Below are 27,788 nucleotides of genomic sequence, written 5' to 3'. Positions count from 1 at the left end.
GAGGATGCACAGAATTTGGAACCTTCATCCATTGCTGGTGGAAGTGTAAAATGGTGTGACCACTTTAGAAAACAGTTTGGCAGTTCCTCAAAAAGTTACAGAATTAGCATATGACCCAATAATTCTCCTTCTAGGTATATGGCCAAGAGAATTGAAAACATATGTCCTCACAAAAACTTATAAACAATTATTCATCCAGAATTATTCATAATAGCCAAAAAGTAGAACCAACCTACATACTTATTGGCTGAAGAATGGTCGAGTTGATTCCGACTCATAGCGACTGTATAGGACAGAGTAGAATTGCCCCATAGGGTTTCCAAGGAGCAGCCTGGGAATTTGAATTTCTGACCTTTTGGTTAGCAGCCAAGCTCTTAACTGCTGCACCACCAGAGCTCCAGTGGACAAATAAAATGTGGTTTATCCATATGATGGAATATTATTCAACCCTAAAAAGAAATGAAGTACTGATTCATAGTACAACGTGGATGAATCTTGGTAACATTAAGCTGAGTAAAAGAAGCCATATACAAAAGGGCGCATACTGTATGATTCCATTTATTTTGAAATGTCCAGATAAGCAAATTCATAGATACAGAAAGTAAATTATTGGTTGGCAGGAGTTTGTGGGAGGGAGAAATGAAGATTATCTGCTGATATTTCTTTTTGGGGTAAAGAAAATGCTTTGGAATTGGATAGTGGCGATGGTTGCAAGGCCTTGTGAATCTACCAAAAACTATTGAACCGTATGCTTTAAAAAGGTGAATTTTATAGCATGTGAATGATATCAATGCTTTGAGGTAAATAGATTTAAAGCAAACATGTAATATAAATATGCCAGAAATTATATCCTTTTCAACTACTTAGATTTATAATAGAAAATCTTACATGCAGCCTGAAATTGTGAGAGGGGGGTGGTAGAATAATGGTTCCCTCTGGAGGAGAGGACATGTTATCAGGAGTGAGCCTAAGGGAGCCTGCTAAGGTACTGGAAATATTCTGTATCTTGATCTTGGTGGTGGTTACATGGGTGTATAAATGTGTAAAAAGTCATTCAACTGTACATTTAAGATTTGTGTACCTTACGTAAGGAAAAAAATAAAAGGATAAATGGGTATTCCCAGGTACCTTGCCCAAAGATTTTGTGTCAGCTGACCCTGAGTGAAGCCCTGGAATATGCATTTTAACAAATACCTCAGGTGATTCAAATGCAGGTTCTGTTGACTGTCTTTGAGAAACGCTCTCATAGGTTCTTACTAAATTGCCAACTAGGTAATAAAAAACTTGACTTATGCTTAGGCACTGATGCCTAATATGTGAGGTTGGCTAAATTTAGTTCTTTTCTCCCACAGGAATGTTGTCTGAGGTCTTCATTACCTCAATCCAAGAAAGTAACCGTTTGAATATGTTGTGAAACTAGATTGTCCCATAGAGAAATAGATTTTGAACTAGCCGCAGTATAACTAACTGAAACTAACCCCTTACTGTCCAGTCGATTCCAACTCATAGCAACCCTATAGGATAGAGTCGAACTGCTCCGTAGAGTTTCCAAGGAGCAGCTGGTGGATTTGAACTGCAATCTTTTGATTAGTAGTCAAGCTCTTAACCATTGTGTCACCAGGGTTAGAGTATGGAGAAGACTTAAATTATACCATTTGCCTTGTAAGCCACTATTGATAAAAAAAAGAATTATGTTACTATGTCAGCAACTTGACAATAGTGAAAACCCTAAAATCATGATTCTTGAACACCGTGGCATCAAACACTGTTTCCAAAGGCAGTCTGGAATAATTATGTATCTCAAATCTAAAGGTTTTCACATGTTATCTTATTTCTTTTTGCCACAAGTCTCTGAGATTTGCAAGGTAGGTATTGTATTTCCCATTTTATAGGTAAATAAGCAGATTCAAAAGGCTTAAGTGATTTGCCCAAAATTGCATAGCAGAGTCAGGTCCCAAAACTAGAAGTTCCGCTGACTAAAATATAGATTATTAATATCATATTGTTTCAGGACTGTAGCCCCAGCACACTCATTTTGCCACTTTGAGGAAATGACTAGATGCAGTAATCTTGGTTAACTCTTTCTTGCAGTCCCATAAAGTGTGCATGTAACCAGAGATTTATTTTAGTAGACAGCCCTTGGCAATGACTTAAAACAAAAATAATTAACATGTCTGAACAACTCCCTTCTCTCAAGACATTCCCTCTTCTTCTAGTCTAGAAAATGTGCTTAGAATTTTTTTTATTAAGTTGCCAGTAACATTTAATATGTTATCAGGCTTGGAATCAAGGAAAAACACTGAAAGAGTTTTGGGGAACTATAGATAGTAGCATCCTGCTCTGTTATCCACCTCTAGTGACCATCAAAGGCAGTCACTGCTTCAGCCTCGTAATTACTATTTATTGATAATTGAATGTAACTATTATTCTGAATATATGTGGCCAAAAATAATCTTTAAAATAAATATAATTATGAGTCTGTTCTCATTGTGTGGATATGCTTTTAATAAAGCTGATAGAAGTTTTCTGAGTGTATTTTTTATGAGACTTGGGATTAGCACAGCATTAATTAAACTAAAAAAAGTTACTAAAGCCAATTTTTAATTATTATACAGGTCCTTAGAGTGTATTATGATCGCCTTCTGGATAATGCAGATAGGAATTGGCTTGTCACCTGCATTCAGGAAATTTTGAAAAAATATATGGGTGAAAATTTTCATGAGCTATTTCAAAAACTGGATTTTGATAACGATGGAGTGGTAGAAGAAGATGACTTACGCAGTTTAATGTTTTGTGACTTCCATGATCCCAAGAGGGAGGATACCAACTACAGGGAAGTTGCAAATGTGGATGATCTTCGAGTGATAGTAGAAACTCACCTAGAAGAATACAATAATATTAGTAAAAAAACCATGAACCTTGTCTTATTCCGATTTGCCATAGAACACATCTGCAGAATTTCCAGAATCCTGAAGCAACCTCGCAGCCATGCTCTTCTGGTTGGCGTGGGAGGAAGTGGAAGGCAGTCTGTCACCAGATTAGCTGCCCACATGTCTGATTATTCCGTTTTCCAGGTTGAAATCTCCAAGGGCTATGGTAGCTCTGAGTGGCATGAAGATTTAAAAGTGATTTTAAGGAAATGCGCCGAAGGTGAAATGCAGGGTGTCTTCTTGTTTACAGATACTCAGATTAAAAGAGAGTCATTTCTAGAAGATGTCAACAATTTGCTAAACGCTGGAGAGGTTCCAAACCTCTTTGCATTAGATGAGAAGCAGGAGATATGTGAGAAGATGCGTCAGATAGATCGTCAGCGAGATAAAACCAAACAAACAGATGGCAGCCCCATAGCTCTTTTCAACATGTTTATTGATCGCTGCCGCAATCAATTACATGTGGTCCTCGCCATGAGTCCCATTGGAGACGCCTTTCGGATTCGTCTTAGAAAGTTCCCTGCTCTTGTTAACTGCTGTACAATCGACTGGTTTCAGGTATTGCTTTGTAAATTTTAGATAGATTTCTTGAAATGTTGAATCTTCATCATTACCATGACTTACTTTATAGACTTTTTGATCATTAATAATGTATTTTGTAAAATTATAATTCAAGAAATCATTGTAATAGAGAAATTTGTTATTAATACTTTATGTGGTCATTAACCTCAATGTATTGTAGAACATTTTCAGATAAATTTGTGTTTCAGTCCAAGCAGGAAATGACGCTTCAAGGCTTCACTGAGAAAAGTTTAATGAAGGGACTGTTCACGGAGTTGTAAGCAGGATTTAGGGAACCAAGAGGGGATGGTGAAGCACTTGGAAAGTGATGGAACAATAGCAGAAAGTTGTTACTACCTCTGGGTATAAAAGCACAAGAGGAGAGAACAGTGTTACTGTAGCTTAGAGAGAGCTTGGAGCACTCAAAGTGAGACTGCCCTGACAAGAACAGGAACCCTACAACTCCAGAACTGTTAGAAAGAGAAGAAAGTATAAATACCACTACCTCTCTTCCTCTCTTATACCCTCCAATCTCTTACCAGTACCCAAGCCCAACAGGCTGCCAAAAGGAAGAAATCCCAAGGCTTTTTGTAGTAGTTTATCATCAGGAAGAACAGAGCAGGGCAGACAAGGGCAAAGGATGGATGGTAGCAGGAGGGGAGGGAGCAAAGGGAGAATAACTAGCTCAATGTGAAAAGTAATTTAATTCTCCCTTTTAACACTATATAACAATGCATTCTCCACATGTATAACAGGAAATTCATGGGCTCTGGTAGATCCCACGAGTGAGACCTAACTAAAAACAAAAAACAACTAACACATAAGCAATTATGATGTTAGCCTCTCTGTACCTCCATTTTCTGGTAAAAGTATTTCATTCAGCACATATTTATTGAATGCTTGCTTTGTGCCAGGTAAAGCCAGAGATAAAAAGGTAAATGAGATAAGCAAGGCCTCTGCTGTCCTTGAGCTTACTTTCTACAGAAAAACAAATGAGCAAAAAATAATTCCATCATATAAGGGTGATGTGATTGAAAGTAATTCAGAGGCTACCCTAGATTAAGTGGCCAGTAAAAGGCTTTCTGAATAGGTGACTTTAAGAGGAAACCTGAAAAAAACAAAAGAGCCAATAAAGAGAAGACCTGGGAAGAGATAATAAGCTAGTGAAGACAAGGGGCCAAACTGAAGGAATGATGGGACAAGAGAAAATCAGGATGAGGAGAGAAGAGAGCAGAGGGGGAGATAATACAGATGAGGTTGAAAAGGGGGAAAGGGCCAGATCAGGTACAGATTTGCTTAGTAGTTTGCGTTTTAAGTATGCTGTGAAGTTATTGAAGGGTGAAAAGCTGGGGAAATACATGAGTTGACTTATATTTGAAAGATCCCTTTGCAGCTGTGGGGAGAATGGACTGTGGGGCTGGCACAAGACTGGGTGCAAGGAGACCAGTTAGGACACTCTAGAATATTCCAGGCAGCAAATAACAAACTTGAATTAGGATAGTTGTGGTAGATACAGTAAAAAGTGAAAGGATTTGGGACTATTTAGGTGTGGTGCCTATAGAACTTGCTTATGGGATGGATGTAGGGATGAGAAAGAAGAGAGAGGATGATTCCTATCTTTTGGATTAAATGACTGGATGGATGATGGTGATAGTTACTAAATTGGGGGAGGACTGCGGGAGGAGCGACTTTGACAGGGGAGATATGAGCCACAATTTGGACTTCTTGAGTTTGAGATGCTTATAAACTATCCAAGAGATATCAAGGAAGTAGTTGTTTATATGATTCTGGATGTTAGGGGAAAGGATAGTAACATTTACCCTAGAGGATTGTTGGGAGAATTATATGAGATAATATCTGTAAAAGGCACATAGAAATAGACATTCCATAAATTTAATTCCTTTCTCATCCTTATTCCTAGAAATACTCGTGAACAATTTCTCTAATCCCTGAATAAACCATGCAGAGTTTATATCGCATGTCCTAAGATCCAAGTACTTGGGGAATGTTCCTCATGAAAGTATCTCTCCCACTCTATCCCTTCCCACAGTATCCCCCTCCATCTGCAACATCCATAAATTGTAAAGGGCTGCTGTAGTAACAAACTCACATTGGTAACTTTGATGAGGTCCTAAATCATTTGTCTTAAATTTAGTCATGGCCTGAAGATGCACTACAGGCAGTTGCCTCACGCTTCTTAGAAGACATTGAAATGTCAGAGGAAACACGAGATGGCTGTATCGACATGTGTAAAAGCTTCCACACTTCTACTATAAACTTATCAAACTCCTTCTACATTGAGCTTCAAAGATATAATTATGTGACTCCTACCTCTTATCTCGAATTAATATCCACCTTCAAGCTGTTGTTAGAAAAGAAAAGAAGGTAAGAGTGAAATTTCATATTTCTAAGTAAGTGATGGTGTTAAAATATTTGTGTGTACAAAAATCACATAACTATGATGTAATAGAGCTTTATATAAATATACTGTGAGTTTTGTTAAATCTTGAAATGATTTAATCCACAAACATTTTGAAGATAGGCACTGGGTCTTATTCTTCAGTACATATGGTCATATTTGAAGAAAGAAGAAAGATGTGCCACTCAGAGCTATGTTGTGGCCTCAGGAGGTTTTGACAATGATATTTTGGTAAGCACCTCTAGAAAAAGTAATTTTTCTTACATGAGTAATTAGATAATAGACAAACTTTTATCCTTAAGTATTGAACAGCTGAGATCCCAGAGATAGCCACTCAATATACATGGCCACTTCTCTAAATAAACTCTCATTTGAAAACATCGGCATAAACATCAGTAAACTTATGTACTATAGCAAGTGTCAATGTGAGTGCTTTAATGTCCTTGACGGTGGCTTTTACATGCAAAAAAGGTATATTCACAAGTTTCTTTGGTCCTGAAAATGAATACTCATTATGTATAATAATTAAAAACTTAACATTAAACTAGAAAGTTTATTTAGAAAATTTTAACTATCACCTTTAAGAGCATCTTTGATTATAATGTCTGGTCACATTAAAAAACTCACTTAAACGAAGTTTTCTGTATTACATTTCCTATTTCCAGCTATGATATTGTTTCTCTTTTAAGGTTTGACTTATGACGGCACTGGGTTTGTTTTTTTTTTTTTTTTTTCGCTTAGGTACTTAAATAATTTATAAATCTAGTAAGTTGAACCTTAAGTTCTTTTAAATGTTTGAATATTATCTGTTAACTTAATGGAATTTTGACTTACAAACACAAATCTATATCTGTTGCTCAGTTATACAATTTAAATTGGAATTGCAAGGCTGACCTGTTAATCAAAAAATACAATTTTTAAAATATTAAAACATGTATTTAAAGCACCAAATGTGGATATATCCCTTAACACAAAAATATTAATACTATTGAGTTCGATTTTTGTATACATCTCTGTACCAAAACTCAAACCAACCCACTGCTGTTGAGTCAATTCCAACTCATAGTGATCCTATAGGTCAGAGTAGAGCTGCCCCATAGGGTTTCCTAGGAGCCATTGGTGGATTCGAACTGCCAACCTTTTGGTTAGCAGCCAAACGCTTAACCACAGAGCTCCTGTGGCTAACCCACTATCTCAAGCATTTTTTAAAATTGTGCTAAAATATATATAACAAAATATTTGCTATTTTAACCATTTTAAAACATACAATTCAGTGACATTAACTATATTCAACATGTTGTGCAACCATCACCACTATCCATTTCCAAATGCTTTTCATCATCCTAAACAGAAACTCGGTTCGTGTTAAGCAATAACTATCCCATTTTCTCCTCCTCTCAGCCCCTGGTAACCACTAATAAACTCTTCTCTCTATGCATTTGCCTATTCTAGGTGTTTCATACCAGCAGGATAGTACAATATTTTTCCTTTTGTGAGTGACTTTTACTTCACTCACCATAATGTTTTCAAGGTTAATCCCTGTCATAGCATGCATCAGAAATTCATTTCTTTTTATGGCTGTATAATAAGGAGCCCTAGTGGTGCAGTTGTTAAGCACTGGACTGCTAACCCAAAGGTCGGTGCTTCGAACCCACCAGCTGCGATGTGGCGGTCTGCTCCCACAAAGATTATAGCCTTGGAAACCCTGTGGGGCAGTTCTACTCTGTCATATAGGGTTGCTATGAGTCAGAATTAACTTGATAGCACAAGTTTTTTATATGAATATACCACATTTTTATTTATCCATTCATCTTGACCTTTAGGTTGTTTCTACCTTTCGGCTGTTGTGAATAGTGCTGCAGTGAACATTGCTGTATAAGTGTCTGTTTGAGTCCCTGCTTTCAAGACTGTTGCAGTGCATTCACAAGCAGGGGTGCCGTAGCTCTCCTAGGTGTCATGGTCCACCCCCCTGGGTTTCAGTCACACCGTTGTTAATTCTTCCATTGACCTATAGAAGAAGTCTACAACTCCCACCCAAGCCTCTTCCTTGACTTGGCTGGATTTTATTATTATTTGGTCTTTTAAATTATTGTCTTTCCATGTATATTGTATGATCTTTAACTTAATACAAGCTTGCTTTTTTTTTTTTTAATATTTTCCCATCCAGGAAGATCATAAGCACTTAGAGATTCTGATTAAATTCTGGATGTTACTCATGACTTTGATTATGCTCTCACAATGCTTAAGGCCATCCTAACTAAAAGAAAGGTTATAAAAATGAGACGCAAACTTACAGCCTGAAAGAATAATGGTTTCATGGTTTTCTAGGTGTTTGCAGATATTCTTATTTGCCTTTAAAATTTTCCTTTTTTTTCAATTTTCTCTTACCTCAATCTAGAATTTCTAGCCTGTAGTTACCCTTTCCTTAATAGCTAAAGCTAGAAGCAGATCATCAGATCACCTGTCAGGAAGCCAGTGGTTTAGCTAGCAAAGCGTTGCAGTAGGATGAACCACCATACTTCATGCTGGCAGGAATGAGACTTTCCTGTGCTTGTTCCACAGGGTTTCTCCTGAAACTGAACTCACAGGTAATATGGTAACACATACGCAGTCTCCTTAGTCCACATTAACCGTCAAATATGTTGCTCACACAGAGGGAATTTGACATGTGGCATGCCCTCACTTCTAAATTTTTTTTTTCCTATGACAGTCTTTTCAATGTTCTCCTGGTTACCTTTTTCAGGTCAAGCCAGTTTAGCACTCAATTGAAGATTTTTAATAATCCTCTGCCTTTATGACAATTATCAGGCTGGTTCAATCCCTACATCTAGCCTGTTCTATAAGGGAGGTTTCTAAAATGTGTCATCTTTTACTTTGAAACATTACGGCATATCAAATATTAAAAATTAAAACAATTTATAAGGAAAAATAGTTATCTCTATGCATAAACTATAATTATCTAGAGAACATATATGAATGCAGATAAAAATTTTAAGTTACATTGAAATATTATTTCTAATCAGCTATTATTTTATCATTTTACACCCCCAAAATAATAATGAAGTGATGAGATTTGTTACCTAAGTGCTTATGATCTTCCTGGATGGGAAAATATTAAAAAAAAAAAAAAAAAGCAAGCTTGTATTAAGTTAAAGATCACACAATATACATGGAAAGACAATAATTTAAAAGACCAAATAATAATAAAATCCAGCCAAGTCAAGGAAGAGGCTTGGGTGGGAGTTGTAGACTTCTTCTATAGGTCAATAGAAGAATTAACAACGGTGTGACTGAAACCCAGGGGGGTGGACCATGACACCTAGGAGAGCTACGGCACCCCTGCTTGTGAATGCGCTGCAACGGTCATACTTCCCTTAATAAAAAAATTTCTATTTCAAAATACTTAATATATCTTGAAATCTTTTGCCACCTTTGATAACATTCAAAATAATATATTTTAGGCATTGAAGTCTGTTTAAAAGAAGTGGTTATAACAATATTTTAAGGAACAATAGTATCACTGGAATAAACTTCCCAAGGTGACTAGTTTTAGAGGTACATCATCCATTTTGATACAGGAAGCCCCCTTGCCTAGTGTATTTATTCTTTTGAATTTCCGTCGTGTGACTAGATATTCCAACTAGATGCTGGAAATAACAAAAATGAACAAGACTTATTCTCTGCTCTTAATTGCACATAGTCCAATGTTCCAGAGTTCATATTGTTTGACAAATTGTTATGTGGGAAAATCTTTTAGAACACCCCATCAGGTATGCCTTGAAAAGGCTGGGAAAGCTCAAGAACTCTGAAGTTTTTAAAAAACTAATAGGGATGGAAATTAATTAAAGAGATGATGTAGTCAAGGGACAATTTTAGTAAAACAGATCATTCTGCTAGGTGCTTTGGGGATACAAAAAAGACAAGGCTTTTTTCATTGAAGAATACAAATTCTCAAGCCTAACCTTGGTTTATCTGTTTGTTTTCAGTGAAGTAGTAAAAATGAAGAAGAGGTATGAAGTGGGTTTGGATAAACTGGACTCTGCTGCATCTCAAGTAGCCACAATGCAAACTGAGTTGGAGGCTTTGCATCCTCAATTAAAAGTTGCTAGCAAAGAAGTTGATGAAATGATGGTAATCATTGAGAGGGAGTCTGTAGAGGTTGCCAAAACTGAAAAAATAGTGAAAGCTGATGAAATAATAGCAAATGACCAAGCTATGGCTGCCAAAGCCATCAAAGACGAATGTGATGCTGACCTGGCAGGGGCCTTGCCAATATTAGAGTCAGCCCTAGCTGCCCTTGACACTCTTACTGCACAGGTAAGTGCACAGCCATGCACTTGATAGGAAACATGTCATCATAGCTGAAGTAAATACTTAACATTGCATGGTACAATCTAGTCTGTCTCTCCAAATTAGTCTCCAAATTTAATTCAGTTGAAATTGGCAAAAATATTCCTAATTCATGTGGAAAAAGAAATGCATGAGCATGACTAAGACAATTTTGAAAAGGAAGAAAGTGGCCAGATATAACCTATCATAAAACAAGAGTTATTACAAGAACTTTGCACTACAGTAATAGAGGAATAAGACCCAAGTATGTATTTTGTTGATTTTGAGATTCACTTTTTTCATATTTAAACACTTTTATAATTGGGATATGTCTTATAACAGATGTCATAAAGTATTGTGTCAGTGTTTGTCAGTGTTTTTTTTCCTGATGATACAGAAAATAACATGTCTTACAACAATGCATTTTTATAATAACATTCTTAGAGTTGATGTAATGTAGTATTAGAAGTTAGGGTATGAAAGGGAACAATTTCAATTAAGAAAAATAGGAGTAGATTTTTTAAAAATAGTGTTGGAAATCTTGACTAAATATTTGGGTGGGGTGAGGAGGAAAATTTTAGAGTTTTTCCTCACACCTTATTCCCAAATAGATTTCATACTGCTTTAAGTTTAAATAGTTGCATTATTAAAAAATTATAGAAAATGTAGGTCAAAATGTTTATAACCTTAGAGTTGAAAAGGACTTCCTACATATGAGAGAAATCAGAAGTAAAACTAGTAAGTGGTCTTATTTGTAATACATATGCTGTATATACTCTTCTGTATTTTTCATAATAAATTAAAAATTTTTTAAAGAGTGATACATTTTAGTACCTAAAAATCTACAAATTTTGTTTGCCAGAAATACCATGGACAGAATTTTAGAAATACAGTGAAATACACTGTAGACAAAAGGTTAATATGCCTTTATGTAAAGAGCTCTTAGAAATCCATAAGAAAATATAGCTCTAAAGTAGGATAGTAAGTAATATAAAGAGATAATACACAAAAGAGAAAGTGAAAATAGTAAATATCAATAGACATTCTGCCTCACTTGTATTTAAGGAAACACAGATTTAAACAAGAATTCTTTTGCCTAAGTCGTGGAAGCTCCATAGATACATCCAAACTCCCTGAGGGACCGAGTTACTGGGCTGAGGGCTGAGGACCATGGTCTCAGGGAACATCTAGCTCAACTGGCATAACATAAAGAAAATGCTCTATATCCGACTGTTGTGAGTAGTGTCTGGGATCTTAAAAGCCTGCCAGCGGCCATCTAAGATACTCTACTGGTCTCACCCCATCTGGAGCAAAGGAGAATGAAGCAAGCCAAAGACACAAGGGAAATATTAGTCCAAAGTACTAATGGACCACAAGTACCACAGCCTCCACCAGACTGAGTACAGCACATCTAGATAGTGCTTGGCTACCACCACCAACTGCTCCGACAGGAATCACAATAGAGTGCCCCAGACAGAGTTAGAGAAAATTGTAGAACAAAATTCCAGATCGCAAAAAAAGACCAGACTTACTGGCCTGACAGAGACCGGAGAAACCCTGAGAGTATGGCCCTGGACACCTTTTTAGCTCAGTAATAAGTCACTCCCAAGGTTCACCCTTCATCCAAAGATTAGACAGGCCCATGAAACAAAACGAGACTTAAGGGGCACACCAGTCCAGGGGCAAGAACCTGAAGGCAGGAAAGGATAGGAAAGCTGGTAATAGGGAACCCAAGGTCAAGAATGGAGAGTGTTGACACATCATGGGGTTGTCAACCAATGTCATAAAACAATATGTATACTAACTGTTTAATGAGAAGCCAGTTTGTTCTGTAAACCTTCATCTAAAGTACGTTAAAAAAGAAAGAAGAAGAAGATGGAAGGAATACACAAAGTCATTGTACCGAAAAGCAGTGGTTGACATTCAATCTTTTCAGGAGGTATCATATGATCAAGAACTGATGGTACTGAAGAAGTCCAAGCTACACTGAAGGCATTAGCAAAAAACAAGGCTCCAGGAATTGACAGAATACCAGTTGAGACATTTCAACAAGTTGATGCAGTCATGGAAGTGCTCATTTGTCTATGGTTGGAAGACAGCTACCTGGCCAACCGACTGGAAGAGATCCATATCTGTACCCATTCCAAAGAAAGGAGATACAACAGAATGCAGAAATTATCAAACAACATCATTAATATCATAAACACAAGTAAAATTTTGCTGAAGATCATTGAAAAGTGGCTGCAGGGGTACATCAACAGGGAACTGCCAGAGGATGAGCACAATAAATTACTCTGGAATTCCCAGGCTTTGCAATGTTATCTATAATTTGTTATGATACACACTTGTGCTTAGGCCAAGAGGCAGTCATTCAAACAAAACAGTTATTCAAACAGAACAAAAGACCAGACTTACTGGTCTGACAGAGACTGGAGAAATTCTGAGACTATGGCCCCCAGACACCCTTTTAACTCAGTGCTGAAGTCACTCCTGTGGTTCACCCTTCAGCCAAAACTTAGACAGGCCCATAAAACAAAATGAGGCAAGGACAAGAAGGCAGGAGGGGACAGGAAAGCTGGTAATGAGTAACCCAAGGTCAAGAAGGTTGACATGTTGTGGGGTTGTTAACCAATGTCACACAACAATATGTGTATTGATTGTTTAATGAGAAACTACTTCACTCTGTAAACCTTCATCTCATGTAAAAAAAAAAAATCTTTTGCCTGCAGAATGCCTACTAGTGCTCAAAAGAGTGTAGTTAAATAGGCACTCTTATATACTTTCTAACAATTTGTCACTAAGTGCCAAAAGCTTTATAAATATAAGGTATAGTCTTTAATTCATTTCAGTTCTTGTAATAGTAAAAAATAGGGGAAAAAATTAGAAGTGTCGTGCATGTCTCTACATTGGAGCACTATGCAGTCATTAAAAACACTAATATAAATATTCACTGGCATGGAAGGATGTCCACTATATCTTCTTATTGAAATAGAGCATGTATGTCATGTATAATATGATTTCATTGCTTAAAATATAGCATATGCACTGGTTTGTAGCAGAAAAAGGTATAGAAGAATATAAATGAAAATGTTTACAGTAGTTATATATGATGGGATTATAACCTATTACCTATTGCCATCGAGTCGATTCCAACTCATAGCGACCCTATAGGATGGAGTAGAACTGCCCCATAGAGTTTCCAAGGAGCGCCTGGCGGATTCGAACTGCCAACCTTTCGGTTAGCAGCCATAGCATTTAACCACTACGCCACCAGGGTTTCCCATGGGATTATAGGGACCTTTATATGTATAATTTTTTCTGTATTTTTCTAATGTTAGATTGAACATCTATTTTATAATTTTTAAGAAGCTAGAAAACTCTACTTTGTGATGTCCACATCTCTGTTTGATGTGTTTTTGGAAGTAGACTTCAAGTGTCTCACATAGGGTTTCTTCTCATTATTCTTATTTGTTTTTAACTTTTCCATTGGGAAACACTTCTCAGCACTTTTTAACACGATTCTACCATTGTCACCATTCCTCTCCAATGAACAGAGTAACCCTTCTGTATGCTAAGGCTTAGTCTGAAAATAGCAACCAACTACACTTAACAAGCATTTCGTGTTGTTATTTCAAGGACATTACAGTGGTAAAATCCATGAAGAGTCCTCCTGCTGGCGTCAAGCTTGTGATGGAGGCTATATGCATCTTGAAAGGCATCAAAGCTGACAAAATCCCTGACCCAACAGGCTCAGGAAAAAAAATAGAAGATTTTTGGGGTCCAGCAAAGAGACTTTTGGGTGACATTAGATTTCTACAGTCACTTCATGAATATGACAAGGATAATATTCCTGCAGCTTATATGAATATCATAAGAAAAAACTATATTCCAAATCCAGATTTTGTTCCAGAAAAGATTAGAAATGCTTCCACAGCTGCAGAAGGCCTGTGCAAATGGGTCATAGCAATGGATTCATATGATAAGTAAGTCCTGATGAAAAGAAAACTAACTGGTGTGTTTTACTTTCACATTCGGTCACTTAGACAACATGAAACTTAAAAGCAATTGAGGTGAGAGACTCCTCAAAAAATCGTATATAATACCTGCTATGTATTTACATATTTATTGGAAACAAAATTACAGCAATCAAAATAGTGCAATGCAGCAGTTCTTAAACATTTTGGACTCAGGAAGCCTTTATACTCTTAAAAATTATTGAAAGCCTCAAAGAGCTTTCATTTATTTACCATATTAGAAATTAAAACAAATTTTAAAATAATTTTATTATTAATTGTTTTTTTGAAAATAACAATGAAGACATTACAGGTTTGCATAAGCAACTTATTTTATACAGTGAAACCTATGAGAGCTGGAGCTTGATGGGGCCACCTTGTCTTTCCAGGTCTCGTAAGTTTTCTGCCTTTGACAGGGTGCAGTCTTAACACTTTTCTGTCTCTCACTGTTAGTGGAAAATATTTGAGTTTTCCTTCTCTGACAGGTTTCTGCCTTACACAGGCTCTGGCTTTCACAGGTTTTACTGTATTAAAAAACATCTGCCTTAAAAAAAAAAACCTCTTAGTGAAAAGAGTGGCATTGTTTTATATTTTATATATCTCTGGTTTAATTGAAGACAGTTGGATGGACTCTATTTCTTTATTCAGTCTGTTGTGATGCATTGTTTTGATTGAAGTATATGAAGAAAATCTTGTTTCACACAGATTTTTGGTTGGACTAGGGAGGAACTCATGGACCTCTTGAATGGGGAGGTACCTTAGGGACTCCCAAGGGTTCTTGAACCACACTTTAAAAGTGCTGGCATAATATGTATTCTTTGTAAGACAGCCTTTTTGATGTTTGTATGAAAATCATTTATACCAAAAAAGTGTAAAAATTGCTAGTTATTTCTTCCAAAAGCAACCATTACAGGATGTCTTTCAAATTCATACCCAATTTGAATCATTGCACTATATAGTACATGTTTTTATAATATATGTTTGGGGCCATGCCAAGGTATGTGAAAGGAAGTCTCGTGATCTCCAACATCCTTTCTGTCACCGAGGCCATATTTTCCAACTAATGCTCGTTCTTTTTTTTCCCCAACTTTTGTATTCCAATTACCGGTAACTAAAAAAAAAAAAAACTTTTTTTTTTTTATCAATGGATCTTGATTGCATGTTTGATCAATTTCAGACTGCAGAATTTAGTAAAAATCTTGCATTTCTTCATCTTTGGCATTAGTGGTTGGTGCATTAGTTTGAATGATAATCAAATTACCTGGTCTTACTTGTAGGTGTGTGGATATTATCACATCACTGACAGCATTGTACTTCAGGATATATACTGAAATGTTCTTTTTGTCAGTGAATACAATGCCATTCCTCTTCCATCTGTCATTCCCGGCATAGTAGACCATATGATTGTCCAATTTAAAATGGCCAATACCAGTGCATTTGCCTAGGATATTGATCTTCAAACATTCCATTTCATTTTTGACAGCTTCCAGTTGTCCTAGATTCATACTTCGTACTTTCCTTGTTCCAATTATTAATGGATGTTTACAGCTGTTTCTTCTCATTTTGGGTCATGCCACATCAACAAATGAAAGTCCCAAAAGCTTTACTACATCCACATCATTAAGGTCGACTGTTCTTTGAGGAGGCAGATCTTCACCAGTAGTAGTTTGAGTGCCTTCCAACGTGAGGGGCTCATCTTCTGGCACTATATCAGACAGCGTTCTGCTGCAACTCAAAGCATTTTCACTGGCCACGTTTTTTAGAAGTAAATTGCCAGGTCCTTCTTCCTAGTCTAGAAACCCTGGTGGCATAGTGGTTAAGTGCTACAGCTGCTAACCAAAGGGTCAGCAGTTCGAATCCGCCAGTTGCTCCTTGGAAACTCTATGGGGCAGTTCTACTCTGTCCTCTAGGGTCGATATGAGTCGGAGTCGACTCCACAGCGCTGGGATTGGTTCTGGTTGGTTTTTCTTCCTAGTCTGCCTTTGTCTGGAAGCTCCACTGAAACCTGCCCACCATGGGTGACCCTGCTGGTATTTGAAATACCTGTGGCATAGCTTGCAGCATCACAGCAACATGCAAGTGTAACAAACTGACAGGCGCATGGTGGTTCCAGATAGTAGGAAGAGAATTTACATTCATTTTTCCTTCATAGGCCCGTTTACTACCAACATGCCTATTTATAAGATAGGTGGTTTTGGTTCAGGGTATATTCTGGGATTAAAGAAAAAGAAAAATGACAAGATAAAATATCTCACCTTCTGCTCATAACAGTTATGCCATAACCAATTAGGATAGTTTCTGCTAACGTTGTGATATTCTACATGAATATCTTATCTTTCTGTGGGAAAATCACTAAAATTCACACTGGTGACTACTGAATATCTTATTTCAGTTAAAAAATATTTACTTGAAAACACAGTATTTGATATCTGCTTTAGCAGTCATTTCTTATGTGCTGGGATAAGGTTGGACTGATCCTTAGAAGAAATGCGGGATAGAGAAATCAATGTAGATTTTACTTAAAGGTGTGCTTCAAGTCACAGAAAGGATATTAGAAAAGTAAATTCAGTGGTAGAAAGTGCACTAGAGTATTAAATGAATATTTAATTTCCCAATTTCACTTTTCATAGAGTGGCAAAAATTGTAGCTCCCAAAAAGATAAAACTGGCTGCAGCTGAAGGGGAGCTTAAAATTGCCATGGATGGTCTTAGAAAGAAGCAGGCAGCCCTTCAGGAAGTACAGGACAAGCTGGCCAAGCTTCAGGACACACTGGAATTAAATAAACAAAAGAAGGCTGACTTGGAAAACCAGGTACGTGATGACACAGACAGAGATAAGTACATTCTCTGTTATTGTGAATAAGAATGGTGTTTGTGCTAAAAAGTAATAATGCATCAATCCTGCTTTCTTCTGTAAATTAGTGTTTGACAAACAATAGCCTGCAGGTCAAATCTGTTTTTGTTTGGCCCGTGAGTTAACAATTTTTGTTTGGTAAGACGGTACACAATACTGGGGAAACTAGCACAACCTGACTAAGGCAGGGTCACGGAACCTTCATAGATATATCCAAACTCCCTGAAGGACCAAATTACTGGGCTGAGGGCTGTGGGGACCGTGGTCTCAGGGGACATCTAGCTCAACTGGCATAACGGAGTTTATAAAGAAAATGTTCTACATCCTACTTTGGTGAATGGTGTCTGGCATCTTAAAAGCCAGCGAGCGGCCATCTAAGATACACCGCTGGTCCCACCCTATCTGAAGCAAGGGAGAATGAAGCAAACCAAAGACACAAGGGAAAAATTAGTCCATAGGACAATAGACCACAAGCACCATAGCCTCTACTAGACTGAGTCCAGCACAACTAGATGGTAACTGGCTACCACCACCAACTGCTCTGACAGGAATCACAATAGAGGGTCCTGGACACAGCTGGAGAGAAACGTAGAAGAAAATTCTAACTCACACACACACACAAAAAGACCAGACTTACTGGTCAGTTAGAGACTGGAGAGACCCTGAGAGTATGGTCCCCAGACACCCTTTTAACTCAGTACTGAAGTCACTCCTGAGGATCATCCTTGAGCCAAAGATTAGACAGGCCCCTAAAACAAAACGAGACTAAATGAGCACACAGCCCAGGGGCAAGGATGAGAAGGCAGGAGGTGACAGGAAAGCTAGTGATGGAGAACCCAAGGTCGAGAAAGGGAAAGTGTTGACATGTTGTGGGTTGGCAACCATTGTCAGAAAACAATATGTGTGTAGTTTAATAAGAAACCAATTTGCTCTGTAAACCTTCATCTAAAGTACAATTAAAAAAAAAAAAAGTGCAGCCAGCAGTCTTCTGTCAGTGGAAACTTATATAATGCTGTGATGCTGAATTTCTAGGCTAGAAGGTTTCAGCAGAGGTTCCAGATTAAGACAGACTAGGAGGCGAGGCCTGGCGATCTGCTTTTGGAAATCAGCCAATGAAAGCCCTATGGATCACGATAGTCTGATCCTGTTCGCATAAGGTCACCGTGAATCAGGGGCCAACTTGATGGCAGCTAACAACAAACACAAAGCAAAAAAAGGCTAAGCAACTTGCCCATGGTCAACTCAGCTTGTTAAGTGTTAAGGCTAGTAAGATCTGAACCCAGGCAGTCTGACTCTAATGATGCCTTCTTCCCCACAGTACCAGGCTGCCTCTTTCTGTAGGATCTGAGCACAAATTCTATTTTTGCACAAATATATGACATTGTATAATCTTTAGAAGTGTGATATGTTACGGAGCATAATTTCTGAAGGATCTGTTTTAGTTTAAATAATATAACCAATAGGTGAATATGCAGTTGCTCACTACGAAGTTTTTTCAATCCTGATACATGTTTAAAAACAATTTCATAATAAAATGTTGGAAAAGTAAGGGGAAACAAAATGAACATATGCATATATGTGTACCAAAAATATGCCTTTGGAGGAAAAAAAATCTTAAAATATTTTAAATATTTTTATGTAGTAGTTTTGATGACAACTTTTTGTAGTCCAAGACCAGATTCAGTTTATAATAAACATTATTGAAAGAAAAATGGATGAAGAAACTTAGAAAACAAAGATATTTAAAGAGAGGAAATTAAAAGAAAAAAGGTTTAAATTTAGGAAGTATGAAAAATTAAATACATTTTTCTCTTTAAAAAATATCTTTAGATAGACCAATGGAGTGTTTTTCATCTTTTAATTTAAAAACATTTACTTGACATAAGTATTAATAGCTGTGGGAAAAAGTGTAAGTCAGATTCTTTTTCCAAAATAATTGAAATGCCTTTGCATTTATCAGTTTTTTAATGTCTTTTCATGTAAATTATTTCATTTTCAATCCCAAAATAACCTTTACTTTTTATCTTCTTCCAAAAATAATAATGCTATAAAACTTAAAAATTAAATCAAAATAATACTGGTATTCTGCTGGAATATTGCCACTGCGTAGATTGAAATGGCTTTTCAAGTTTGCCACCTTCATAATTATCCTTTGTTTATCACATTGGTTAATTATATATAATAAAATTTGGTTGGCAATCTTATGCACAAAGTGGGCTCTCAGCTACTGACTGATGTCCTAATTTGAGATTAATTGTAAGTATCTAAATAGACTGACACAATTTAACATCTTGAAAATCATGCTTTGTAAATAGGCATAAACTAGTAAAATTTTAAACACTTAAACCTTTAAAGTTATCATTAAATCAACCATAAGCTAAATAAGGAAAAAATGTTTGTAGAGTATTTAAAATAAAATTCATCTGCATTCTCTAAAATGGAGAGAAAACATCTAAATTTGTGAGAGAATGTCCTTTATTAGTTAACTTTCAGTCTTATGCTCTAAGACAGTCTTGTAAATAAAAAAAAATGGATTTCTTATTTGCATTATATGAAAATCCATTATGAATTTCACAAATTGTGTTCAGGTACATAACTTATATAGAAAAAAATTATTCTAAAATGTCATGGACTTCTCAGTATTCATAATGAAATATGTCACATTTTTCTTTTAGATTAAAAAAAAAAAATTCCAGACAGAAGTTTGTAATTAAAAAGAATATCTCTGAGGGTAAAATCTTATAGATTTTTAAACTTATTGTACATGTAGGTATTGGTAAAGTCTTACTTTTTATTTTTTAGGTTGATTTGTGCAGCAAAAAACTAGAAAGAGCTGAGCAGTTGATTGGAGGCCTTGGAGGTGAGAAAACACGATGGAGCCAAACAGCTCTGGAGTTGGGGGAGTTGTACATCAACTTGACGGGTGATATCCTCATTTCCTCAGGAGTTGTGGCTTACCTGGGAGCCTTTACATCTAACTATAGACAGGTAAGGAATACTATTCCATCTCTAAGGTCTCCTTTTGACCCTCCATTCACAGCCAATGTTTAATCATAGGGTTTTTGTTTTGTTTTGTTTGTAAGTATAAGGAGCAAAATATTTTAAGATGATTTCTAGTTGTATATTTTAGATATTTTATAAACCCACCCAGTAGCTAAAAGATTCTGTAAGAAATGTTCTTTTAAACTATAATAGGTTTTAGAAACAAAAGACTCTACTTTAAATTATAATATGAAATGATAGGCCCTAATGATAAAATTTTAGTTCTTAAACAGGTATAAAAGTATGAAGTCTCCCCATCCTTTTTTAAATCAACCACTCCCTTTGAGTCTCAGTCGTAAGTCATTTCAAAATCACTTCAGAGAGTGGAACTTTTAGGGGAGGAAAAGGCGAGCCTGCCTACAGCTCAGTTGATAAGTGTCTTCTTTGCTTAGAAAACCAATGCCAAGTTCCCTGCATTCCTACTCCCTGACTCAACTTCTAACCCTATTCCTTCTCCCTACTTTGTTCTTCCACTTTTCAGTTTCTTCCTGAATGAGACCAGCATATTCTTCAGCTCTGTTTAGGAAAATTGAGCTGTAATCCAACCCAGGGCATGTCCCTGTCCAAGCAGGAGGAGAGATTTAGAAAAATTAAAAGAAAAAGAAGAGAGCGAGGGTAATGAGAATACAGAGAAGTGAGAAATTCAGAACATTTGTTACTTACTAGTTTTTGGTGTAAAGCAAGAAGAGAGAGTAAATAATAACTCACTTTTTAATAGGGCTTTTTAGTTTTACAAAGCATTTGCTTGCACATGGTCTAAATGGAGCCTCACTTAATTTCGAGACGTTCTCCTAAGCAAGTTTGACACTTGGTGGCCACTGTTTTGGTTTGTTTGATTGGTTGAGTTTTTTTGTTTTGTCTTTTTTTTTTTTTTTTTAACCAAACTATAATACTCGCATAGATGGTGCCTCTGTCTTTAGGGTTCTGGTAGCCCTTGTGCTGGTCCACAGCCTTCATATTCTTCTAGCTAAAGATCAAGTGAGTCACCCAGAGTTGCACAGCTGGTTAATGACAGTACAGGAACGAGGCCCCTGGTCACCTAAATCCAATTTAGCACTATTTATCTACTCTCCTACACTGGCTTGAAGGAGCCCTAGTGGCACAGTGGTTTAGTGCTCAGTTGCTTACCAGAAGGTTCAAACTCACCAGCTGCTCAATGGGAGAAAGATGTGGCAGTCTGCTTCCATAAAAATTACAGCCTTGGAAACCCTTTGAGGCAGTTCTACTCAGGCGCTGTGAGTTGGAATCAACTTGATGGCAGTGGGTTATACTGACGTGGAACAATGAAAAGAATAGCTGCAGCCGCTCTTATCCCTTCTCTGTTCGTTCAGAATATACCCCTGGGTGTCTGCACTGGCTCCTGTTTAGTATTCCTCTGCTCTGTTAAAAGTGCAGTCTTGCTTAGCTTTACCTAGAACCATTCCTTTCAACCCAGCCCTCTCTGACAGACTTATTCCGAGGGACTGTGTCATGCTCATTCCACATTCACCCTGCCTCTACCAGACTGAGGGCTGCCAGCCAAATCACCACATAGATGTTTGAGGGGAGTCTTGATGCCCAGAACTGAGACCTTGGATTTACTGACAAAGGCAAAGCCACACACTAGCTAAAAAAAAAAAAGAAAAAAAACACAACCAAAATTCATATCTCTTTGTCTGAATTCACTGTACTCATCCCTGATTCAAGTAGCCTCTTCATCCCATCCCATCTCAACTCTATAAAGGCATGAAGGCAATTTCGTCTTTCCCTTATCTCACTATATTACCCCACGTCTTTACTTTTCCCAAAGAGTCTCTGATGTTGCTGTTCCTTCTGATTTCACTATTAAGTGATCTAGACTTTATCTTAACCTTAACTCTAAGATTTGTATTTGACTTCATAGCATCACCTTCTGAATTTTAGTTTTATTTAAGCAAAATCTGATAAACACAAATCATTTTTAAGGTAGAGTTTCAACAATGGATTGTTAACTCAAGGAATGAAATGTCATCGAGAAGTATACAAAGCTTCCATGTGATAACCTCCAGCCCCATTTCTGTATTTTGCTTTGTGTGTTTTAAAGAACCAAACCAAGGAATGGACAAATCTGTGCAAAGGAAGAGACATCCCCTGTTCAGATGATTATTCTCTTATGGGTACCCTAGGAGAAGCTGTGACAATTCGAGCTTGGAATATTGCTGGGTTACCTTCTGACTCATTTTCCATTGATAATGGGATCATCATCATGTAAGGAAAATACTTTTCTCACAAATGATCTTTGTTAAATAATCACTAAACTTATTTGTGCATCATTTAACAATTATAGCTAGTAACGTTTTTGAGTATTTAAAGCATTTTTACTTAACTAAATTTTTTAATTATGTTGCATATGAATGATCACTTCTTTCTCATATTAATATTGGAATAGTTTAGTGTTAGAGACTACGGTAAACAAACATCCAAAAAAAAAAAAAAAACCCAGATCACTTTTGCATAAATTTTAATCAGTTTTTAGCAAATAGAGCAAAACTCTGCCATAAATAATTGAAATTGGAATTTCCATTCTTATAAAAGGTTTTATTCTTCCACGTTAATGAAATATGCAGCTGTGGGTTGTTGTTGGTGATGGGGTGGTTGTTCCACATTCTGTCTTGGTCCCTGGTGTGGTACCAGCTTAAAACACACGGATGTATTTTTGGGTTCTGGGCTGACTGGTGCTTCCAAGACAGTGGCTACAATTCCTGGAATCTTCTGCTTAGTAGATAAATCATCTGGAGTCTGGGCTGGGAGAATTCTGGAGACTCATCTAGCCTCACCCTCTTCTCCAGGTCTCACTCTCCAGAAGCCAAGGACTTCAGCCTGCCCCAGTGTGAAGACAATCGTCGCTTGGGTTATTTTCAAGTTCATATAACCATGGGCCTTTTATCACTGGGCCAGCTTCCTGGGAGCTTTGTATGTTAGAAATAGCTTGGGTGAACCATCCAGTAGAATATATTTAGCTCTGTGTTACATGAATTACTTTGATTAGTTATTAGACAGTTTACTGCTGAAAAAGCAATTAGTACTTAATGATGAAAAAGCAATGATGGTATTTAAGGTAAAAATGGTTGAGATGTAAAACTTTAAAACAGAGTTAACCATTAAATGTGAAGGCTAGTTATTCTTAAAAACTTTTGTAACTAGTGTGCATGAAAATCATTCTACAAATTAAAACTTCATTGAACACAGTTCTTTATTGCTCAATAAATTATTCTGTCATATGGCTTCTTTAGCATTTATTTACTGCATTTTTTACAAGGGTTTGAGTAATGTGCAATTTGAATGTAATACAAAACTGAGGAGACCACCTATAGGAAGTTGAAGGAGAAGTTACCTGAGACAGTTGTCCCTGAATAAAGCACAAAGCTTTCTAATAACTGAAGCAAAAAAGAAAAGCTGTGTTATATAGTTTCATTTTTAACTAAGTAAATTGCAGTTAGAAAGACTAATTGCAGGAACTAAATTTAAATTTAATTATTATGTTGATGTAGAGGAAACAGTTACAAAGCTCTGCTTTGGAGGACTGTCTTAGTTTCTTAGTGCTGCTTAAGGAGAAATACCACAAGTGAGTGGCTTTAAATAATAGACATTAACTTCCTCACAGTTCTGGAGGCTGAAAGTCAAATCAGGGGCTGACTGTATCTGTTCCTTCTTTGGGCCTCTCTTCTAGTTTCTGTGACTGCTGGCAATCCTTGGTGTTTCTTTGCTGCTTACAGATACATATGTGATGTCATCTTCTGTGCACAACATGTCTTTTTATGTGTATCTCACTCTTTCTATAAGACACCTCTCAGAAGTGACTAGGTTTAGCACCCACCCTACTTTGGTATGACCTCATATTGACCACAATAAAAGAAAATTCCTACTTCCAAACAGGGTCGTATTTACAGGTAAAAGGGTTAGGGTTTCAACGTAACTTTCTGGGGGGATACAAGTCAATCCATAACAGGGACTGAAATTAAGTACTGGGTACTCTGCTCCTCGATCATCTACAAAGAGAAATTAGAACACCTAGATAAATGAAAAATACGTGCACCAGCTTGTCTCTAAAATAGGAGATATTTAAGTGTCTTTTAACAAGTACAGGATGGCAGCTAGCTTGTTGTTGAATTACTTAGCAAGTATGTAGAATACAGACAGTCTTTGCTGGTGTTTAATGTGAGAACTCACACAGACATATAGATAGCAAACCAAACCAAATCCATTGCTGTCAAGTCAATTCTGACTCAAAACGACCCTATAGGAGGACAGCGTAGAACTGCTTATAGGGTTTCCAAGGAGCTGCTGGTGGATTCAAACTGGTGACCTTTTGGTTAGCAGCTGAGCTCTTAGTAGAGATATAGGGGAGGCTTATGAAAGTTTAGAAGCCCAACTTACTTTGCCCTGCTGGGCGGCTGATCAACTTCAGCCTCCAAGAATTGATTGTTGTTATTGTTGTTGCTCATGTTTTCCTCTCAGAAAAGAGCTTTGGTTCTTCCCAAGCAACTGTGAAAATCGCTGGTCATGTTCCACACAATGATAGTTATGTCTTCATTGCTTTGATTTACAATTTATACTTTAGTCCCTCTTAGCAAGACATCTATATTTATCCACTGGAGACCAGATTGCATCTTATTTTCTAACAAATAAATGTACCCTTTCTCTTGGGCTCAGTGTTTCAATGGTAATAAAACTTTGATGAACATTTCTGCTTTTAAGATTCCAAATCTTTCCATGATTATTATTCAGGACAACATACATTTTGGGAGGGATGGGAATAGAAAACAGTGTTAAGGAACCATAACCCCTACATTTTTGCTATTTGTTTGTAAAAATGTTGAAATATTAGCAAGAAGTTATGGCAGAAATTTTACTAAGAAGGGAATATTAAAAATTTTCATTATTGGTTTATTTCGTTGATATAATCTTATGCTGAGAGGGTTCAGAAAATAGGTTCAAGGTGATCATTCTGAAGTATCCGATAAGTATCTTATATACTTGAGTAGTGCCTTCCATTCACCAGAGATACTTGGTTGATAATGATAATATTGATGAAGATCAAAGACCACAGCCTTCAGTGTGGACTACACACCTCAACATAGAGAAAATAAAAATCCTCCCAACTGGACCAATAAGCAACATCATGATAAATGGAAAAAAGATTGAAGTTGTAAAGGATTTCATTTTACTTGGATCCACAATCAGTGCCCATGGAAGATGCAGTTAAGAAATCAAACAATGCATTGCATTGGGCAAATCAGCTGCAAAAGATCTCTTTAAAGTGTTAAAAAGCAAAGATGTCACTTTAAGGACTAAGGTGCATGTGACCCAAGCCATGATATTTTCAGTCGCCTCATATACATGTGAAATCTTGATAGTGAATAAGGAAGACTGAAGAAGAATTGATGCCTTTGAATTATGGTGTTGGTGAAGAATCTACCAGAAGAATAAACAACCTGTCTTGGAAGAAGTACAGCCAGAATTCTCATTAGAAGCAAGGATGGTGAGTCGTCGTCTCACATACTTCGGATATGTTATCAGGGAGACCAGTCCCTGGGGAAGGACACCATGCTTGGTAAAGTAGAGGGTCAGCAAAAAAGAGGAAGTCCTTCAGTAAAATGGATTGACACAGTGGCTACAACAACGTGCTCAACATAGCAGTGATTATGAGGATAGTGCAGGACTGAGCAGTGTTTCATTCTGTTGTACGTAGGGTTGCTATGAGCCAGAATTGACAGCACCTAACTTTTTTTTTTTTTTTTTTAACAACAGTAGCAACAATATTGGGTACTTACCAAGGATCTAACCCTGTGCTAACTGCATTAGACATATTATCTCAGCTGAGTGAGGAGTAGATAATTTAGGGAAACTGGAAGAATCTATAAAATTTGGACAAGTTAGGATTTAATTAACTTTCAGAGCTTCTTGTGGTCAGGTGCCATTGAGTAGCTTCCAACTCATAGCAACCCTCTGTTATACATACACATTTCAGAGCTTAGAGACACCTGATGGCTCTTGGCAAATCAGAATTTCAAAGGCTAGTGATAACGTTAAATGTGTAATAGGGTTATATCTGAATGTGTCAAGGGTAAAATATTAGGATTGTTTAGCCACTTGCTAAGTAGATCAGACCTGAATTTACTATAACTCTGCTTTAAGAAAAAAAAAAAAAAGTCTTTATGTTTCCGTTTCTATAAGAGTCAGATAAATTAAGTTTGTTTTGGTAGAAATAAAATGGAGAGGAACACTCATAGCTCCATGTCAGTTTTTATTTATTTATTTATTTATTTTTTGTGTAGACAGGAAAATAGCAATACATTTTAAAATGCACCGCCGCTATGTATTCAAGTACAGTGTTTTTCCATGCAGACTGAAGTGAACGGTTATCACTGTTAGAAGTCTGCCTTTTTTCAAAAACTCAAAAGAGCATCAAATAACAATACTCTCTAGACAGTAACTGAGTGCTATAAAAATGCATGTTTCCATTGGGAACTATTGGTCTTCAAGTATCTGGGGGTTTAAGAATGTTTGATGGAGGAAGCAAGAGAGAAAAAGAATTGTGTGCAGAAAAATATTGTCTTGTCAAAAACAAAGTAATGGAAATAATGGTTGGAAGGAAGTAAGCAGGTAAATACAGTATGTGTTGATTTTAATTCAGTCAGTCTTTCACCACTTTATTTGGTGTTAGCTGCAGGTTTTTTGTAAATCCCTTTCATCAGATAAAGGAAATCCGTTCTATTCTTAGTTTGCTGAGAGTTTTTATCATTAATGGGTGTTAAAATGTCAAATGTTTTCTCTGCATCTATAGAAATGATATGTTTTTTCAGTCTGTTAATATAGCGAATTAAACTGATTTTCAAATGTTGAACTACTCCTGGGATAAAACCCATCTCATCATAACCTATTATCCTATTTATATATTTCTGGATTCAATTTTCTAATATTTTTGAAGTTTTTCGGTATTTATGTTCACTAGGGATATTAGTCTGTGTTTGCTCGTAATGTCTGTCTGGTTTTGGTATCACGGTGGTGCTGGCCTCATCATACATATTGGGATGTGTTCTCTCTTCTATTTTCTGAAAGAGATTATATAAAATTAAAACTACCTTTTCCTTAAATGTTTGGTAGGAATAATCAAAGAAACTATCTGTGCCTGTAGTTTTCTTTGTTGGTAGATTTTTTTTTCTAAATTCAATTTTTAAACTAGGTATAGGATGATTTGAGTAACCTGGTGGTGTAACAATTTAGTGCTCGGCTGCTAATCTGAAAGGTTGGTGGCTTGATCCTACCCAGCAGCTCCACGAAAGAAAGACCTGGCAGTCTGCTTCTGTAAAGATTACCCATTGCCATTGAATTGAATTGCCCCATAGCTTTTCCAAGGAGCGGCTGGTGGATTCAAACTGCCAGCCTTTTGGTTAGGAGCCCTATCTCTTAACCACTGCACCAACAGGGCTCCCCATAAAGGTTACAGCCTAGAAAACCTCATAAACCAGTCCCATGGGGTCCCTATGAGTTGAAAATTGATTCCATGGCAACTAACAATAACAACATCAAAGAAATAGCTTTTGGTTTCATTGCTTCTCTTTATCATTTTTGTTTTTTAACCTCATTGATTTCTGTTCTAATATTTATTATTTCTTTTCT

The 27,788-nt window shown here is 36.7% G+C and overlaps 1 protein-coding gene across 5 annotated transcripts in view; it reads left to right on the top strand.

Annotated features, from left to right (window-relative positions):
- The window catches only part of DNAH7 (dynein axonemal heavy chain 7), a 259,550-nt gene that overhangs the window by 143,555 nt on the left and 88,207 nt on the right, over nucleotides 1-27,788 (top strand). For all 5 annotated transcript variants that reach the window (XR_007517918.1, XM_049887739.1, XM_049887741.1 and 2 more), the window contains 7 exons: nucleotides 2,616-3,488; nucleotides 5,647-5,876; nucleotides 9,897-10,227; nucleotides 13,876-14,222; nucleotides 16,883-17,063; nucleotides 19,908-20,093; nucleotides 22,210-22,373. Coding sequence is in view for 4 of the 5 variants with exons in the window: in XM_049887739.1 (XP_049743696.1) it covers nucleotides 2,616-3,488; nucleotides 5,647-5,876; nucleotides 9,897-10,227; nucleotides 13,876-14,222; nucleotides 16,883-17,063; nucleotides 19,908-20,093; nucleotides 22,210-22,373 (2,312 nt within the window). In the remaining variant the exon portion in view is untranslated. The remainder of the gene's footprint in view (nucleotides 1-2,615; nucleotides 3,489-5,646; nucleotides 5,877-9,896; nucleotides 10,228-13,875; nucleotides 14,223-16,882; nucleotides 17,064-19,907; nucleotides 20,094-22,209; nucleotides 22,374-27,788) is intronic.

This window comes from Elephas maximus, chromosome 6 (genome assembly GCF_024166365.1).
Source record: "Elephas maximus indicus isolate mEleMax1 chromosome 6, mEleMax1 primary haplotype, whole genome shotgun sequence".
NCBI lineage: Eukaryota > Metazoa > Chordata > Mammalia > Proboscidea > Elephantidae > Elephas > Elephas maximus.
Note: the sequence above shows the minus strand (reverse complement) of the source record. Positions and strands in the feature narration are given on the sequence as shown.